Below are 17,500 nucleotides of genomic sequence, written 5' to 3'. Positions count from 1 at the left end.
ACCCCATTTCCCTTAATTTTAGAATAGCCCCCCTTAAACCTCATCCCCGGCAATCCTGACCCCATTTTCTTCCAGTACTTTTTCCATTAAAAAAATGTTCTTCTCTATTAGCATCCCCTAACTTAAAACAAAATCCTAACTCTTATTTATCTCAAGAATAAGTAAATGTATATGTTTTAATATTAAGGCAACCCCCCCTTAAGCATTTCGGCGCCTAAGCATAGGAACATATTTTGGACAAGGCTTTCGTGGGATTTCTAGGTGTAGGTATAGGTTAGGTTAGGTTAGGTTAGGTTAGGTTAGGTTCGGTTAAGTTTGGTTTAGTTTAGTTTGGTTTGGTTCGGTTAGGTTCGGCTCGGTTAGGTTAGGTTAGGTTGGGTTAGGTTAGGTTAGGTTCGGTTCGGTTAGGTTTAGTTTGGTTCGGTTAGGTTCGGTTAGGTTAGGTTAGGTTCGGTTAGGTTAGGTTAGGTTAGGTTCGGTTAGGTTAGGTTAGGTTCGGTTAGGTTAGGTTAGGTTAGGTTAGGTTAGGTTAGATTAGATTAGATTCGGTTAGGTTAGGTTAGGTTCTTCCATTGGTAGTTTTATGACCCTGGTGATAGTTTGACCACTTTCATGAGTAGTTTTATGACCCTGATGATAGTTTGACCACTTTCATGGGTAGTTTTATGACCCTGGTGATAGTTTGACCACTTCCATGGGTAGTTTTATGACCCTGGTGATAGTTTGACCACTTCCATGGGTAGTTTTATGACCCTGGTGATAGTTTGACCTTTTTTCTGTACCGTGAACCTAAAAAAAAAAAAAAAAAAAGTTAGAATCCTGTTGATCTCCTCGGGCTTTGGAAGTACATGAGTGATTATGAGAACCGGAAGCGTCTGGGATGGAAATACCGCCCCAAGTAACTGATCCTCGGAAGCTACCTCGTGTTGGCTGACTGGCCTCTCTTAGTCTCCTTATAGGCTTGAGTAGTCTTGTGTATACTATAGTCTATTTAAAGGCAGATGTGTAGGGACGTGACGCAGGCATGAGAACCGAGGTGTTTGGAGGCCCGATGATGTAGGTCTGGCCAGTGTGTGTGTGTGTGTGTGTGTGTGAGAGAGAGAGAGAGAGAGAGAGAATAAATAAAACGTCGGTCATGTAGATAGATAACGACTCGCCTTCCTTGGTTATGTCTGTCAGATTAATTTCTCTTGCCCTCTATTGCTACAGAGCTTACTCGTCCCCTTCTCAGCGCGCGTTATCTCCTGTTAATAAGTAATATGTGTGTACTTTGCCTCCTCTTCCTTTGCCCTCCATTACGACATAGCTTAGGGCTTCGTGGTGCAGTGGATAGCACACTCGGCTCACAACTGAGAGAGCCCGGGTTCGATTCCCGGGCGGAGTGGAAAAAATTGGGGGGCTTTTCCGATACCCTACGCCCCTGTCCACCCAGCAGTGAATGGGTTCCAGGTATTAATCGGGGGTTGTGTCCCGTCTCCTGGGATCTGTTGCCTTCTCCTGTAATTCCTTCCCCCTCCTGTCTCTCTCCGGCATATGACCACAGATGTTGCGCCGACTAAACGAAACTTTCCAACTTTCTACGACATAGCTTACTTGTCGCCCGTATTAGCGTGTGTTACCCCGTGTTAGTAAGTGATGTCTGTGCTTCTCCTATCTCTTCTGGCGTCCTTCACTACAGAGCTTACACGCCTTTCTCTTATCTTGCCTTACATCGGTGCATAGCTATCCCGTCGCCCGTCGTTACCCCGTGTTAGTAGGTAATGTGTGTCCTTCTCTCTCTACTGCCCTCACAGATTCCATTCGACAGTGCCTGGGCCGGAAAGTGAAGCTCACGTTGAAGGTTCTGGTGAAGGTCGAGACGCGGGGAGACAAAACCGACAACAGGGTGCTGGTGAGTACTGAGAGAGAGAGAGAGAGAGAGAGAGAGAGAGAGAGAGAGAGAGGTATTACAGTATTGCAGTGAATAAATTTGAATATAATGGAACGAAAAAAATGAGAGAGAGAGAGAGAGAGAGAGAGAGAGAGAGAGAGAGAGAGAGAGAGAGAGAGAGAGAGAGACTATCACACTATCACACACACCATACGGAAATAACAACCCCCTCCCTTTTGAGACACATTTTAAACATCACACGTTCAGCATTTCCTCTCGAGTCTAACCTTCCCTCTCCCTCCTTCCCCTCAGGCCTTTGCATCATGCCGGCTCTTCGTCCTCACCGCCAAAGTCCCCACAAGGGTAAGTGTTGATCTGTACCACCTCTGAAGGGGCTATTACACTGGGCAAATTTTCCGTGGATCTTCAGTCAAACCATGATTTCCGCTGGCGTGGTTCTCATATTTCCGTGGTTTTCTGATGTGTCCACGATCTTCCAAAGCTACGGTAGATTGCACTGAAGGACGACGGTATTACTCACCATCATCATCATCAGCAATAACAAGAAATAGATGAGAACCACGCTAGCGGGAATCGTGGTTTGACTTGACGATCCACGGAAAATTTGCCCAGTGTTCTCATATTTCCGTGGTTTTCTGACGCGTCCACGATCTTCCAAAGCTACGGTAGATTGCACTGAAGGACGACGGTACTACACACCATCATCATCATCAGCAATAACAAGAAATAGATGAGAACCACGCTAGCGGAAATCGTGGTTTGACTGAAGGTCACGGAAAATTTGCCCAGTGTAATAAGTATTAAGTATTACCATCAGGGACTCTTAGGTTGGCATTACAAGACACCTTCGCTTCTAACATCAACTATTTCTAAAGGTCAAAGAGGGAGGCAGTCGAATTCTAATGAGTATTTCCTTAGGTTCATGGTACAGAAGAAGGGTCAAACTACCACCAGGGTCCAAAAACTACTCCTGGAAATGCCCCCAAAATCCTAGGAAAGCCTTGTCAAATAGGCGAACTTACCGACAAAATGTTTAGTAATATGGTCCTTATTACGCACAGTACCTTAGTCTGCTCTCACGTGGTAACTCCTGCTTCTGCTTATCAAACCTTACCTAACCTCACCTGGCCCAAATTAACCAGGTAATTTAAGCCGGGATACGAGTGCCATTAAAGGAAAACATTGATACAGACCTTTATTACCAACTGTTGTACTTAGAGCTATTATGTATACTAACTTACTAAGTGTCATTATGAGCCAGGTTAATGAGGTAAGGTCCTCCCGAAATTGACCTGTCTTTCGGCCACTCTGAAGTCTTTTTATAGGAGCAGCGATTAGTGTTTTTTTTTTCATTATTATTATTTTTTTTACAGCTAAGGAGACAGTTCAAGGGCGTAAAGAAAAATATATTAAAAAAAGCCCGCTACTCACTGCTCCTAAATTGTTTCCCTTTTTTCTTTTTTGCCGTTGAGCTGTTTCCTTTGCTGTAAATAAAATGTGAGTAGTGTGTTAACCCAACCCACCTGATGACTCAAGCCTTCATTAACACCTTGTCCCTCCTCCCTCCCCTTTGTACAGGTGGACCAACACTTTCACTACCTGGATATACAAGGCATCGAAAGCCGGAAGCCCAACCAGGTGAGTACAAAAAGTGTATAGTTGCGTGACAGCCCTTCTAATTACCTCTCTTACCTGCCTTGCTTACCTGCCTCCCCCTCATACCTCCATTCCACAGATAGGTGAGTCCAGGTTGCAAGTATATCAGGTGTATGTCAGGTGTACTCTTTAATCTCCTCCCTTTCTTCCTTCTCTCCCTGCTACTCTCCCGTCATCCCTTCCTTCCATCTAATCTCCCTCCCCCTCATTCCTCCATTCTGCAGACAGGTGAGTCCAGGTGTACTCTTTAATCTCCTTCCTCCCTTTCTCCCTTCTCTCCCTGCTACTGTCCCGTCATCCCTTCCTTCCATCTACTCTCCCTCCATCCCTTCTTTCCTTCCCTAGTTTCCTTCTTCAGTGTTCTTCCCTACACTGATAATCTTCCCTGCCCGTCTAATCCCTTTCCTTCCCTGCTCATCTCCCAAGCCCCGCACCCTCCCCTCCCCTCCCTCACCCACCATCTCAAGTACCCGTTGCATATAAAGTCCACACAACGCCCCGCACCCTTAGGCCTGAGTCAGCGGGGACATCTTGAAACACACAAAGCCTTAACGGATGGGCTGACGGACGGAGGAAGGGCGTGAACGGACGGTGGTGTTTGTTGAGGAAGCTTGCGTGAAAGGAAGGGAAGGGGAGGTGGGCTGAGGTAAGGTAAGGTTAGGTTAGGTTAGGGAAGGGAAGGGAAGGGAAGGGGAGGTAGGGAAGGGAAGGGAAGGGAAGGTAGGTTAGGTTAGGTAAAGGAAGGGAAGGGGAGGTCAGCTGAAGTAAGGCAAGTTTAGGTTAGGGAAGGGAAGGGAAGGAGAGATAAGGGAAGGGAAGGGAAGGGAAGGGAAGGTAGGGAAGGGATGTAAGGGAAGGTAGGTTAGGTTAGGTAAAGGAAGGGAAGGGGAGGTCAGCTGAAGTAAGGCAAGTTTAGGTTAGGGAAGGGAAGGTAGGGAAAGGAAAGGAAAGGGATGTAAGGGAAGGTAGGTTAGGTTAGGTAAAGGAAGGGAAGGGGAGGTGAGCTGAAGTAAGGTAAGGTTAGGTTAGGTTAGGGAAGGGAAGGGAAGGGAAGGGAAGGTAGGGAAAGGAAAGGGAATTGATGTAAGGGAAGTTTAAGTTAGGTAAAGGAAGGGAGGGAAGGCGAGGCAAGGCAAATTTAGGTTAGGTTAGGTAAAGTAAGGTAAGGAAAGGTAGGAAAGGGAAGTGATGTAAGGTTAGGGTAGGTAAGGTAAAAGAAAGGGGAGGGGAGGAGATTGGTGTAAGGTAAGGGAAGTGAAGGGATGGTAAGGTTAAGTTAGGTAAGGCCAGGTTAAGTTAGGTAAGGTTAGGTTATGTAAGGTAAGGTTAGGTTAGGTTAGGTTAGGTAATGTTAAGTTAGTTTAAGTTGGGTAAGGCTAGGTTAAGTTAGGTAAAGTTAGGTTAAGTTAGGTAAGGCTAGGTTAAGTTAGGTAAGGTAAAGGAAAGGAAAGGAAAGAAAGGAAAGCAATGAGAAGGGAAGGGAAGGAAAGGGTGGGTAAGAGAAAGAAAAGGAAAGAAAAGGAAGAGAGAGAGTTGGCAGGTGCATGGGTGTGGTGGAGGTGGAGCGAGGTGTGTGTGTGTGTGTGTGTGTAGCAAGAGGAGGAGGAGGTGGAAGGTGAGGATGCTTACGTCATTGTGGAGGAAGGGAGGGAGGGAGGGAAGGTGGAGAGAGGAGGGAGGAGGGATGGAGGAAAGTGGGTGGAGAGTGGAGGAGGAGGAGGAGGAAGGCGGATGTCGTGTGGAGGTGAAGTCGTTTCCGCCACACTTGGAGGGATAACACCTCCTCCTCTTCTTCCTCCTCCTCCTCCTCCTTCTTCTTCTGTACCCTCATTTACATCATCGTCCTTTTCCTCTAGTACCTTCTTCTTCTTCTTCTTCTTCTTCTCCTTCTTCTTCTTCTTCTTCTTCTTCTTCTTCTTCTTCTTCTTCTTCTTCTTCTTCTTCTTCTTCTTCTTCTTCGTAAGCGCAGTTCAGGGTCGAAGGTCAAAAGTGCTTGTGTGTGTGTGTGTGTGTGTGTGTGTGTGTGTGTGTGTGTGTGTTTGTTTGCCTGTGTGTGTGTGTGTGTGTGTGTGTGTGTGTTTGTTTGCCTGTGTGTGTGTGTGTGTGTGTGTGTGTGTGTGTGTGTGTGTCTTAATCCGTGCACAGCGACAACCATCATGACGTTATCTCTCTCTCTCTCTCTCTCTCTCTCTCTCTCTCTCTCTCTCTCTCTCTCTCTCGTCTTGGGTAATGGGCGTGTTGATATAGGCCTAAGTGTTCTTCCTCTTCCTCCTCCTCTTCCTCTTCCTCTTCCTTTCTTCCCCTTCTTCCTCTCCCCTTTCTTTTCTTAATCTTACTTTTTTATTTATTTCCTTTTTCTGCCCCTTTTTTCCTTTTCTCTTCCCTTTCTTTCCCTTTTTCTCTTCCTTTTCTTTATTTTTTCTTATTTTCTTTATTTTCTGTCTTTTTTTTCCTTTGTTTCCCTTTCTCTTCTCCCTTTTCTTTCCTTTCTCTATTTTCTTTCCTTTCTCTCCTTTCTCTCCCTTTCTCTTCTTCCTTTTCTTTGTTTTATTTCTTCTCCTTTCTCTTTCTCTTCTTCCTTTTCCTTGTGTTTTGTTGTTTACTTATTTTCTTTATTTTCTGTTCTTTCCCTCCTTTCTTTCCGCTGTTTTCCTCCCTTTCTCTTCTCCCTTTTCTTTATCTCTTTCCCTCCTTCCCTTCTTTCTCCCTTTCTCTTCCCTTTCTTCCTCTATTTTCTCTTCCTTCTATTTTTCTCCCCCCCCTTTATCTTTCCCTCCTGCCCTTCTCTCTCCATTTTCTCTCCCTTTCCTTCCCCTTCTTCCTCCATTTCTTTTCCTTTCCTGTGTTATTTCCTCCCCTTTCTCTCTTTCCCCTCCGTCTTTCTCTCCCCTTTTCCTCCATTTCTTTCCCTTCTCTGTTTTATTTCTTCCCCCTTTCTCTTTTTCCCCTCCGTCTTTCTCTCCCCTTTTCCTCCATTTCTTTTCCTTCTCTGTTTTATTTCCTTCTCCCTTCTCTCTTTCCCTTCTGTTCCCTTTCCTTCCCCCCTCTCCCTCCTTCCCTAAGCCCACTTCTTCCTCTTTCTTCTCCATTTCTTCCATTTATATTTTCTTCCTCTTCCTCTTCCTCCTCTTCCCCTTCCTCCTCCATCCTCTCTCTTATCTCCTCCTTTCTTTCTTTTCCCTTTCCTTATTCTTTCCTTTCTTTTCCTTCCGTCTTTTCCTCTTTATTTTCTTTCCCTAATCTTTCTTATTTCTTTAATTTCTTTATTTCTATACATCATCATCATCATCATCATCTCTCTCTCTCTCTCTCTCTCTCTCTCTCTCTCTCTCTCTCTCTCTCTCTCTCTCTCTCTCTGTTTTGTTATCCCTTCCTTCTCTTCTCTCTTCCTTCTCCTCCTCCTCCTCCTCCTCCTCCTCCTTCACTTTCCCTTCCTTACACACACACACACACACACACACACACACATACAGAAGTCCACGTGTATCCTCCACCTCCTCCTCCTCCTCTTCCTCCTCCTCCTCCCTCCTTCTCCGGGAAAGTGGGCCATCTCGTGTGTGTGTGTGTGTGTGTGTGTGTGTGTGTGTTTGAAGGTCGCCAGCTGGTACTCATACATTCGCCTTCCAGATGCTTCATACATTCTCGTCCACGTGTGTGTATGTATGTATGTATGTATGTATGAATGTATGTATCTATCTATCTATCTATCTATCTATCTATCCTAGCCATAGACTCATCCTTTCCCATATCCCCTTTTTCCTCCTCCTCCTCCTTCTCCTCCTCCTCCTTCTCTTCCTTTTCCTTTCGCCCTTCTCCCCAACTTTTTACTTCTCCTCCTCCTCCTCCTCCTCCTCCTCCTCCTGCTCCTCCTCCTCCTTACACACTTCCTCCATCTCTACCACTTCAACGTCCTCCTCCTCCTCCTCCTCCTCCTCCTCCTCCTCCACGTGGCTGTAAACAAAGGAACACCTAAACACATTGAGAGAGAGAGAGAGAGAGAGAGAGAGAGAGAGAGAGAGAGAGAGAGAGAGAGCTATGACGCAATAATTATGAACTGGAAATGAGCTTGTTGAACTTTATGACCAGGATAATATGAACACGGAGAGGGGCACTGAGGCCACGCGCAGCTCCTACACACACACACACACACACACACACACACACACACACACACACACACAATTGTTGCTTGGAATTATTATATAGTGAATGAGAAGGGAAATTATTGGAATGTGTGTGTGTGTGTGTGTGTGTGTGTGTGTGTGTGTGTGTGTGTGTGTGTGTGTGTGTGTGTGTTGGGGCATATCTAGGACAGGGAGGAGACAGATATAAGATAAGGAGATAGAGAGATAAAGAGATAGGAGGAGGAATAAGATGATGAAGATAAGATGATGATAATAATAATAATAATAATAATAATAATAATAATAATAATAATGATGATAGTGAGGAGGAGGGCAAGAATGAGGTAAAGGAGGAGGAGGAAGAAGAGCTTGCTAGGACGACTGAACTAGCCCAATACTCAGTCAATAGGAGGAGGAGGAGGAAGGGGGGGGGATGGTAGTGGTGGTGGTGGCATGGTTGTGAGTGGAATGCATGAGTCATGGAGGGATGAGTGGCCGCTGGGATGACGCGGATGTGACGTCAAGCCGGCACGGATGAATACACGGCGGACTGGCTGGCTGACTATGGCTGGAAATCTATTGGTATGGCTGACTTGATGGCTGAGTTGGTGGGTGTGTGTGTGACTGACCGGCTGGCTGACTGATCCGTTGGAGGGCTGACTTACTAAATGGCTGACTGACTGGATGGCTGTGTGTTTGGCTGACTAAGTGACTGACTGACTAACTGATTGTGTGTTTGGGGTAGATGACTGTATGGCTGAATGACTGGCTGACTAAGTGGCTGACTGACTAACTGATTGTGTGTTTGGGGTAGATGACTGTATGGCTGAATGACTGGCTGACTAAGTGGCTGACTGACTAACTGATTGTGTGTTTGGGGTAGATGACTGTATGGCTGAATGACTGGCTGACTAAGTGGCTGACTGACTAACTGATTGTGTGTTTGGGGTAGATGATTGTATGGCTGAATGACTGGCTGACTAAGTGGCTGACTGACTAACTGATTGTGTGTTTGGGGTAGATGACTGTATGGCTGAATGACTGATTGTGTTTGGGTAGATGACTTTGGCTGACTGTATGGCTGGCTAACGGTGTGACTGGCTGGCTGGCTGACGGGAAGGATGGTGACCCGGCGTTAGGGGGAACAATAGAAAATAGAGGGCGTTCAGCTTCCTCTCCTCTTCCTCCTCCTCCTGCTCGGCGCTCTCTGGTACCTCCGCTGACACGCGCCCCGGACCAAGAGTGGGCGGGGAGGTTACTGTTTTCTCTCTACTTCTCCCCTTTCTCCTCTTTATCTCCCCTTTCTTACCCATTTTTCTCTTCTCTTCTTAATTCTACTTTCTCCCCTTTATCCTTTTTTTATCTCCCCTTTCTTTCCCATTTTCTCTTCTCTCCTTAATCCTACTTTCTCCCCTTTATCCTTTTTTTATCCCCTTTTTTTCCCATTTTCTCTTCTCTCCTTAATCCGTCTTATTCCTTATATATTTCTCTTTCCCTTCCTTGCTTTTTTTTCTTTTCTTCCTTCTTTTCATTTCCTTCCTTTTCCTCCTCTTTCTCCGCCTTTCTCTTCTTCCTCTTTTTCTCTTCCTTATCAGTTCTGTTTCTTCCCCTTTCTCTTCCTTTCGTCCTTTTTTCTCCGTTTTCTTTTCCTTTCCTTCCCTGTTTTTCTCGCCTGCCCTTCTCGTTTCCTCCCCGTTTCTTCGCCTTTCTCTTCCTCCTCTTCTTCTCTTCCTTATCTGTTCTGTTTCTTCCCCTTTATCTTCCTTTCGTCCTCCTTTCTCCGTTTTCTTTCCCTTTCTTCCCTTCTCCTTTCCTCTTTTTCTATTCATGTTTTCCTCATCTTCCTCTTTCCCTTTTTCCTTCCCCTTCCGTAGAAAAAGAGAAAACGGGGTTAAAATTCACCACCTCTATACAGGGAAACCATCTCAATAAGCCCCTCTCGATTACTAAGCTGATGAGACGCTTTTTATTATGAGGAAAAGGTGGAAATTAGAACCGTACCATAAGATCCATGTACATTACCTGCTAATATCACCTGTGTTGTTCCTAATTCCACTTGTTATTTCTTTTCCCTCCTTTTCCCTTAATTTATTTATCTTTCTTACTGTATACTTTTTTTTTTAGCTACACTCGATGTATGTTTTTCTCTGATTTCTCTCTCCTTCTTCTCCTACCCCTTCTCCCTCTCTCTCCCTTTCCTTCCCTTCCCCTTTTTCTTTTAGAGTAATCCGTCTTCTGTCCTATGTCCGTCTCTCTCTCTCTCTCTCTCTCTCTCTCTCTCTCTCTCTCTCTCTCTCTCTCTCTCTCTCTCTCTCTCTCTCTCATTTCTGTTTTGTTATTCCTTCCTAGAGAGACAGACAAACAGACAGAGAGAGAGAGAGAGAGAGAGAGAGAGAGAGAGAGAGAGAGAGAGAGAGAGAGAGCATGTCATTATTCGTTCTCCAGCGTCAAAACTATTTATCAGATTTTTCCGCCATTCGTTAATTTTGTCTTGGCATTCGTCAGCCGACCCTTGCCTGCCTCAAACCTGCTGCCCCTCCTTCCTTCCTTCCTTCCTTCCTTTCTTTCTTTCTTCCTGCTGTCCTTCCTTCTTTCGTTCATGTCTGACTGTCCTTCCTTCCTTCCTTCCTTCCTTCTTTCGTTCATGTCTGACTGTCCTTCCTTCCTTCCCTCCTTCCTTCTTTCGTTCATGTCTGACTGTCCTTCCTTCCTTCCTTCCTTCCTGTCTGACTGTCCTTCCTTCCTTCCCTCCTTCCTTCTTTCGTTCATGTCTGACTGTCCTTCCTTCCTTCCTTCCTTCCTGTCTGACTGTCCTTCCTTCCTTCCCTCCTTCCTTCTTTCGTTCATGTCTGACTGTCTTTCCTTCCTTCCTTCCTTCCTGTCTGACTGTCCTTCCTTCCTTCCTTCTTTCGTTCATGTCTGACTGTCTTTCCTTCCTTCCTTCCTTCCTGTCTGACTGTCCTTCCTTCCTTCCTTCTTTCGTTCATGTCTGACTGTCCTTCCTTCCTTCCTTCCTTCCTTCCTGCCCTACCTGCCTTCCTTTCTTCCTTCCTTCCTTCCTTTCTTTCTTTCTTTCTTCCTTCTTTCCTTCCCTCCTTCCTTCTTTCGTTCATGTCTGACTGTCCTTCCTTCCTTCCTTCCTTCCTTCCTGCCCTACCTGCCTTCCTTTCTTCCTTCCTTCCTTCCTTTCTTCCTTCCTTCCTTCCTTCCCTCCTTCCTACCTGCCCTACCTGCCTCCCTTTCTTCCTTCCTCCCTTCCTTCCTTCCTTCCTTCCTTCCTTCCTTTCCTGCCCAGGGCTCAGAAAAGTAATGATGATGATGATGATGATAGTGAAATAAATAGGCGTACACACACACACACACACACACACACACACACACACACACACACACACACACGCCTGTTTGTATGTTTGATGATGTGAATGCCACGTGGACAGACAAGTTTAAAGCATGAATGAAGTGTCAATCTCTCTCTCTCTCTCTCTCTCTCTCTCTCTCTCTCTCTCTCTCTCTCTCTCTCTCTCACTTTCACCAATAGCATCTTCAACCTGCCTTCGTTTGCTTGCTTTCTCAACCTCCTAAAAAAATAAAGAAATGCTCGTGACCTGAACTCTTTGGTCCCCCCTTGGTAACCGTCCTGCGCTGAGGAATGTACGTTGATAATAGGTTATAGCTCGGTTTTATTATTAACTTTTATAAGACACTTTTGCTTCGGGTCCTAGTGAGTGTTTCTTTAGGTTCATGGTACGGATGAACGGTTAAACTATACCACCAGGGTCATAAAACTACCCCTGGAAATGCCCACGACCCCTACGAAAGCCTTGTCAAATGTGTGTTCTTGGGCGGCGAAATGTCTTATAATTCTACCCTTAGCCTCAGAGCGTCTATGGTCAGTCTATGGTAGGGTCAGTCGGGTCCTAGTGAGTGTTTCTTTAGGTTCATGGTACGGAGGAACGGTTAAACTATACCACCTGGGTCATAAAACTACCCCAGGAAATGCCCACGACTCCTACGAAAGCCTTGTCAAATGTGTGTTCTTGGGCGGCGAAATGTCTTATAATTCTACCCTTAGCCTCAGAGCGTCTATGGTTCCCTTAAAAAAGACTGCCTACATATCACCCCCTGAACTGTCTTATTCTCTCTGCTTAGTGACTGTCCTGGGTTAAGGGATGCAGGTATAGCTTTGCCCAAGAGTGTCTGTATTCACCATAGAGCGCTTCTGTATTCCCGCTCAAACATGTCAACCCGTGGACTGGCTTATCCTCTCCTTTCTCTGCTCAAACATGTCAACCCGTGGACTGGCTTATCCTCTCCTTTCTCTCTGCTTAGTAACTGTCCTGGGTTAAGGGATGCAGGTATAGCTTTGCCCAAGAGCGTCTGTAATCTCCTTTGAGCTTTTATTTCCTCTTTCAAACATAACTCTTGAACTGTCTTATTCGACCTCTATATCTATGGTTTTGTAACTGTCTTGGGTTAAGGGATACAGTTACAGCCTTGCCCAAGAGCATCTGTATTTACCATAGAGGCCTGGTTTTTATATTCCCCCTAAACATGTTAACCCCTGAGCTGTCTCCTTCGACCTCTATATCTATGCTTTTGTAACTGTCTTGTGTTAAGGGATACAGTTACAGCCTTGCCCAAGAGCATCTGTATTTACCATAGAGGCCTGGTTTTTATATTCCCCCTAAACATGTTAACCCCTGAGCTGTCTCAATCGAACTCTATATCTATGGTTTTATAACTGTCCTAAGCTGAGGGATGGAGTTTACAGCTTACGTCGGTCGGTATTGTCAGATGCTTACGGTGCTCATATGATCTATTTCATAAGCCTCAAAGGAGATTAATCGTGTTCTGAAATGTGTGTTTTTTCACGTTCATGGTATAGAAGTTTTGTCAGATACCCACCTGGGTCATAAAACTGTCCCTGGAAATGCTCACAACCCCTACGAAAGCCTTATCAGATGTGTGTGTGTGTGTGTGTGTGTGTGTGTGTGTGTGTGTGTGCGCTTGGGCCCCGAAATGTTTACAAATATGACCTTAGCCTACGAGCAACAAGGTCCTCATGAGTGGTTGTTCACGTTCATAGTACATAAGCTTCATCAGACTACCACCAGGGTCACAAAACTACCCCTGTAAATGCCAACCACCCCTAGGAAAGCCTTGTGTGCGTGTGTGTGCTTGGGTTCTGAAATGTTTACGAAAATGAGTGTCTGTGGTTTTCACGGCATAGAAGCTTCATCAGACTACCACCGGGGTCACAAAACTACCCCTGTATATGCCAACCACCCCTAGGAAAGCCTTGTGTGCGTGTGTGTGCTTGGGTTCTGAAATGTTTACGAAAATGAGTGTCTGTGGTTTTCATGGCATAGAAGCTTCGTCAGACTACCACCAGGGTCTTAAAACTACCTCTGTAAATGCCAACCACCCCTAGGAAAGCCTTGTGTGCGTGTGTGTGCTTGGGTTCTGAAATGTTTACGAAAATGAGTGTCTGTGGTTTTCATGGCATAGAAGCTTTGTCAGACTACCACCAGACTCATAAAACTACCCCTACAGCCATCCACCCCTAGGAAAGCCTTGTCAAGTGTGCGTTTGTGTGCTTGGGTTCTGAAATGTTTACGAAAATGAGTGTCTGTGGTTTTCATGGCATAGAAGCTTCGTCAGACTACCACCAGGGTCACAAAACTACCCCTGTAAATGCCAACCACCCCTAGGAAAGCCTTGTCAAGTGTGCGTTTGTGTGCTTGGGTTCTGAAATGTTTACGAAAATGAGTGTCTGTGGTTTTCATGGCATAGAAGCTTCGTCAGACTACCACCAGGGTCTTAAAACTACCTCTGTAAATGCCAACCACCCCTAGGAAAGCCTTGTCAAGTGTGCGTTTGTGTGCTTGGGCTCTGAAATGTTTACGAAAATGAGTGTCTGTGGTTTTCATGGCATAGAAGCTTCGTCAGACTACCACCAGGGTCACAAAACTACCCCTGTATATGCCAACCACCTCTACGAAAGCCTTGTCAAGTGTGCGTTTGTGTGCTTGGGCTCTGAAATGTTTACGAAAATGAGTGTCTGTGGTTTTCATGGCATAGAAGCTTTGTCAGACTACCACCAGGGTCTTAAAACTACCTCTGTAAATGCCAACCACCCCTAGGAAAGCCTTGTCAAGTGTGCGTGTGTGTGCTTGGGTTCTGAAATGTTTACGAAAATGAGTGTCTGTGGTTTTCATGGCATAGAAGCTTCGTCAGACTACCACCAGGGTCTTAAAACTACCTCTGTAAATGCCAACCACCCCTAGGAAAGCCTTGTCAAGTGTGCGTGTGTGTGTTTGGGCGTCGAAGTGTTTAGGAATATGACCTTAGCGTTGCAGCGTCAGTATTTCCCTCATGCATACACGACCACTAGCCGCTCTCAGAATAGCAATCCGCGTCATGGCAGGACATCAAAGACCCTTCCTTCATAGGCGAGAGAGAGAGAGAGAGAGAGAGAGGGGGGGGGGGTTACAGTATTGCAGAGGATGAATTTGAATATAATGGAACAAAAAGAGAGAGAGAGAGAGAGAGAGAGAGAGAGAGAGAGAGAGAGAGAGAGAGACCATTATTCAACAATGAGAAAGATAATTTGACTGTCTTGTTCTATTTCCTTTTCTTTATTATATTTTTTTTTCTCATTCTTTTCTTTCTTTGTAAATTCTCTTCCTCTCTGCCACTTTCTTTTTGTTTCTTTTCTCTCTTCTTTTATCTTTTATTTCACCTTTTTCTTTGCTTCCTTACTGAGAGGCATCGCAAGTCGACATGTCTGACACTGTATTCGTAAGGGTTCCCGGCATTTCCAGGGATGGCCTAATGATCCTGGTGGTGCATAGTTTAACCCTTCCTCGGTACCAACAACCCAAGAACACCCGATTGATCTCTTCGGCCCTTGGAAATAGATGATGCGGTGGGCGGGAGAGTTCACATAATTGACACGGTTTTCGTAAGTCATTTTCAAGGGTAGTTTAGATCCTGGTGGTACATAGTTTAACCCTTCCTCGGTACCAACAACCCAAGAACACCCGATTGATCTCTTCGGCCCTTGGAAATAGATGATGCGGTGGGCGGGAGAGTTCACATAATTGACATGGTTTTCGTAAGTCATTTTCAAGGGGTAGTTTAATGATCCTGGTGGTACATAGTTTGACCCTTCCTCGGTACCAACAACCCAAGAACACCCTATTGATCTCTTCTTCGGCCCTTGGAAATAGATGATGCGGTGGGCGGGAGAGTTCACATAATTGACACGGTTTTCGTAAGTCATTTTCAAGGGTAGTTTAGATCCTGGTGGTGCATAGTTTGACCCTTCCTCGGTACCAAGAACTTAGAACACCCGATTGATCTCTTCGGCCCTTGGAAATAGATGATGCGGTGGACGGGAGAGTTCACATAATTGACATGGTTTTCGTAAGTCATTTTCAAGGGTAGTTTAGATCCTGGTGGTACATAGTTTGACCCTTCCTCGGTACCAAGAACTTAGAACACCCTATTGATCTCTTCGGCCCTTGGAAATAGATGATGCGGTGGGCGGGAGAGTTCACATAATTGACACGGTTTTCGTAAGGCATTTTCAAGGGGAGTTTAGATCCTGGTGGTACATAGTTTGACCCTTCCTCGATACCAACAACCCAAGAACACCCGATTGATCTCTTCGGCCCTTGGAAATAGATGATGCGGTGGGCGGGAGAGTTCACATAATTGACACGGTTTTCGTAAGGCATTTTCAAGGGTAGTTTAGATCCTGGTGGTACATAGTTTGACCCTTCCTCGGTACCAACAACCCAAGAACACCCTATTGATCTCCTCTCTGGCCCTTGGAAGTAGTTGATGCGGGTGGGGGTGGGGGGGGGGGCGGCATCTGAGAGTACCGACCTTCGTACCAACTCAAAACCCAACCCAAACATTACCTTCCAAACTAGTTACCTGATGATAGTTTGACCCTTCCTCTGTACCAACAACCCAAGAACACCCTATTGATCTCCTCTCTGGCCCTTGGAAGTAGCTGATGCGGGTGGGGGGGTGGGGGGGGCTTCTGAGAGTACCGATCTTCGTACCAACTCAAAACACAACCCAAACGTTACCTTCCAAAGAAATCTCAGCCGTCCCTTCCCTAACTGAATTCCACGCACATGTATCTACAGTACCTACTTCACTTCATCGCTACTGACTTCTCTTGGCCTGAAAGTTTGCACGCTGTGGACTAATAAATCTAATTCCTAATGGTGATGACTACATGATCTCAAGGGCGTGGCAGAGGGGTCACGAGGCCGGGTCAAGGCTGTGTATGGTTAGCTAGTGAAGGTGGGAAAGATTCGTAAGAGGTACAGTTACACACACACACACACACACACACACACACACACACACACACACACACACATGCATGAATGAGGTTGGTATAGTTGGTGAGTGAGTGAGGGAGTGAATGAGTAAGAGAGTGAGCGAGTAAGTGATGCAATTAAAGCCAAGACTCTCTCTCTTTATTATGTAAGAACACGTCCCAGATAGACAGACTCTCTCTCTCTCTCTCTCTCTCTCTCTCTCTCTCTCTCTCTCTCTCTCTCTCTCTCTCTCATCATGTACAGAAAATCAAAGAAGTGAACCATTGGAAAATTGTTATACGTCAAATTAGGTAAAAACAACAACTTAGACAAAAGCGAAGACAAAGGAAAATGACCCGCGAAAAAAGATAAAAGAAAATGATTGGAAAAGAAAAGTATCATACGTGAAAATCAGATATAAATGAACCCCCCAAAAACAGGTCATAGAGGATTGAAAAGGAAGCAAAGGAGACACAAAGGAGTAGAAAGAAAGAACGTCCATGAAAATAAATAAAATAAGAAAAATGAATGACGAGAGAGAAAGAGAGAAAAGAGAACGATTATAAAAGAGTCATACGTGAAAATCAGACCTAAATGAACCCAAAAAAAGCAGGTCATAGAGGATTGAAAAGGAAGCAAAGGAGACACAAAGGAGTGGAAAGAAAGAACGTCCAAGAGAGTAAGAAAATAAGAAAAAGGAAAGTAACGCGAGAGAAAAAGATAGAAAAGAGAATCATATTATAAAAGTGTCATACGTGAAAATATGACCTAAATGAACCAAAGAAAAAAGGACATTGAGGATTGAAAAGGAATGCAAAGGAGACACAAAGGAAGAACATCCATGAAAATAAGTAAAATAAGAAAAAAAGAAAGTTACACGAGAGAAAAAAGAGAATCACATCGTCAAACTCGAACACAAATGAACAAAAAACCAGGACGCAGAGGATTAGAAACCAACACAAAGGAATACAAAGAAGACAAAAAAGGAGCAGAGAATAACGCCCGAGGAGAATATTAAAGAAGAGAAGGAAATAAAATAATGTAATTCTATACAGAGAGAAGTTGAAAAGAAGAAGACACGAAGGAGAGAAAGAAAAAGAACATACAAAAAAAAATAGAAAAGAAGACAAAGGAGTTAAAAGAAGAAGACTGAAGGGAATATTAACGAAGACAAGGCAATAAAATAATGAAATTCGATACTGAGAGGAGTAGAAAAGAAGAAGACACGAAGGAGAGAAAAAGAATAACATACAAAAAAATAGAAAAGAAGACAAAGGAGTTAAAGGAAGAAGACTGAAGGGAATATTAAAGAAGACAAGGCAATAAAATAATGTAATTCGATACTGAGAGGAGCTGAAAAAGAAGACACGAAGGAGAGAAAAAGAATAACATGCAAAAAAATACGAAAGAAGACAAAAGAGTTAAAAGAAGAAGACTGAAGGGAATATTAAAGAAGACAAGGCAATAAAATAATGTAATTCGAT

At 44.7% G+C, this 17,500-nt stretch overlaps 1 protein-coding gene across 22 annotated transcripts in view; it reads left to right on the top strand.

Annotated features, from left to right (window-relative positions):
• Positions 1–17,500, top strand: part of LOC126987553 (F-actin-uncapping protein LRRC16A-like) — a 108,743-nt gene that overhangs the window by 18,716 nt on the left and 72,527 nt on the right. For 19 of the 22 annotated variants that reach the window (XM_050844615.1, XM_050844616.1, XM_050844614.1 and 16 more), the window contains exons 3-5: positions 1,785–1,891; positions 2,183–2,233; positions 3,470–3,529. In XM_050844615.1, the coding sequence (XP_050700572.1) occupies positions 1,785–1,891; positions 2,183–2,233; positions 3,470–3,529 (218 nt within the window). The remainder of the gene's footprint in view (positions 1–1,784; positions 1,892–2,182; positions 2,234–3,469; positions 3,530–17,500) is intronic. The other 3 variants (XM_050844598.1, XM_050844602.1, XM_050844597.1) reach the window with 1 other exon arrangement.

Source organism: Eriocheir sinensis, chromosome 65 (assembly GCF_024679095.1).
Source record: "Eriocheir sinensis breed Jianghai 21 chromosome 65, ASM2467909v1, whole genome shotgun sequence".
Taxonomy (NCBI): Eukaryota; Metazoa; Arthropoda; class Malacostraca; order Decapoda; family Varunidae; genus Eriocheir; species Eriocheir sinensis.
Note: the sequence above shows the minus strand (reverse complement) of the source record. Positions and strands in the feature narration are given on the sequence as shown.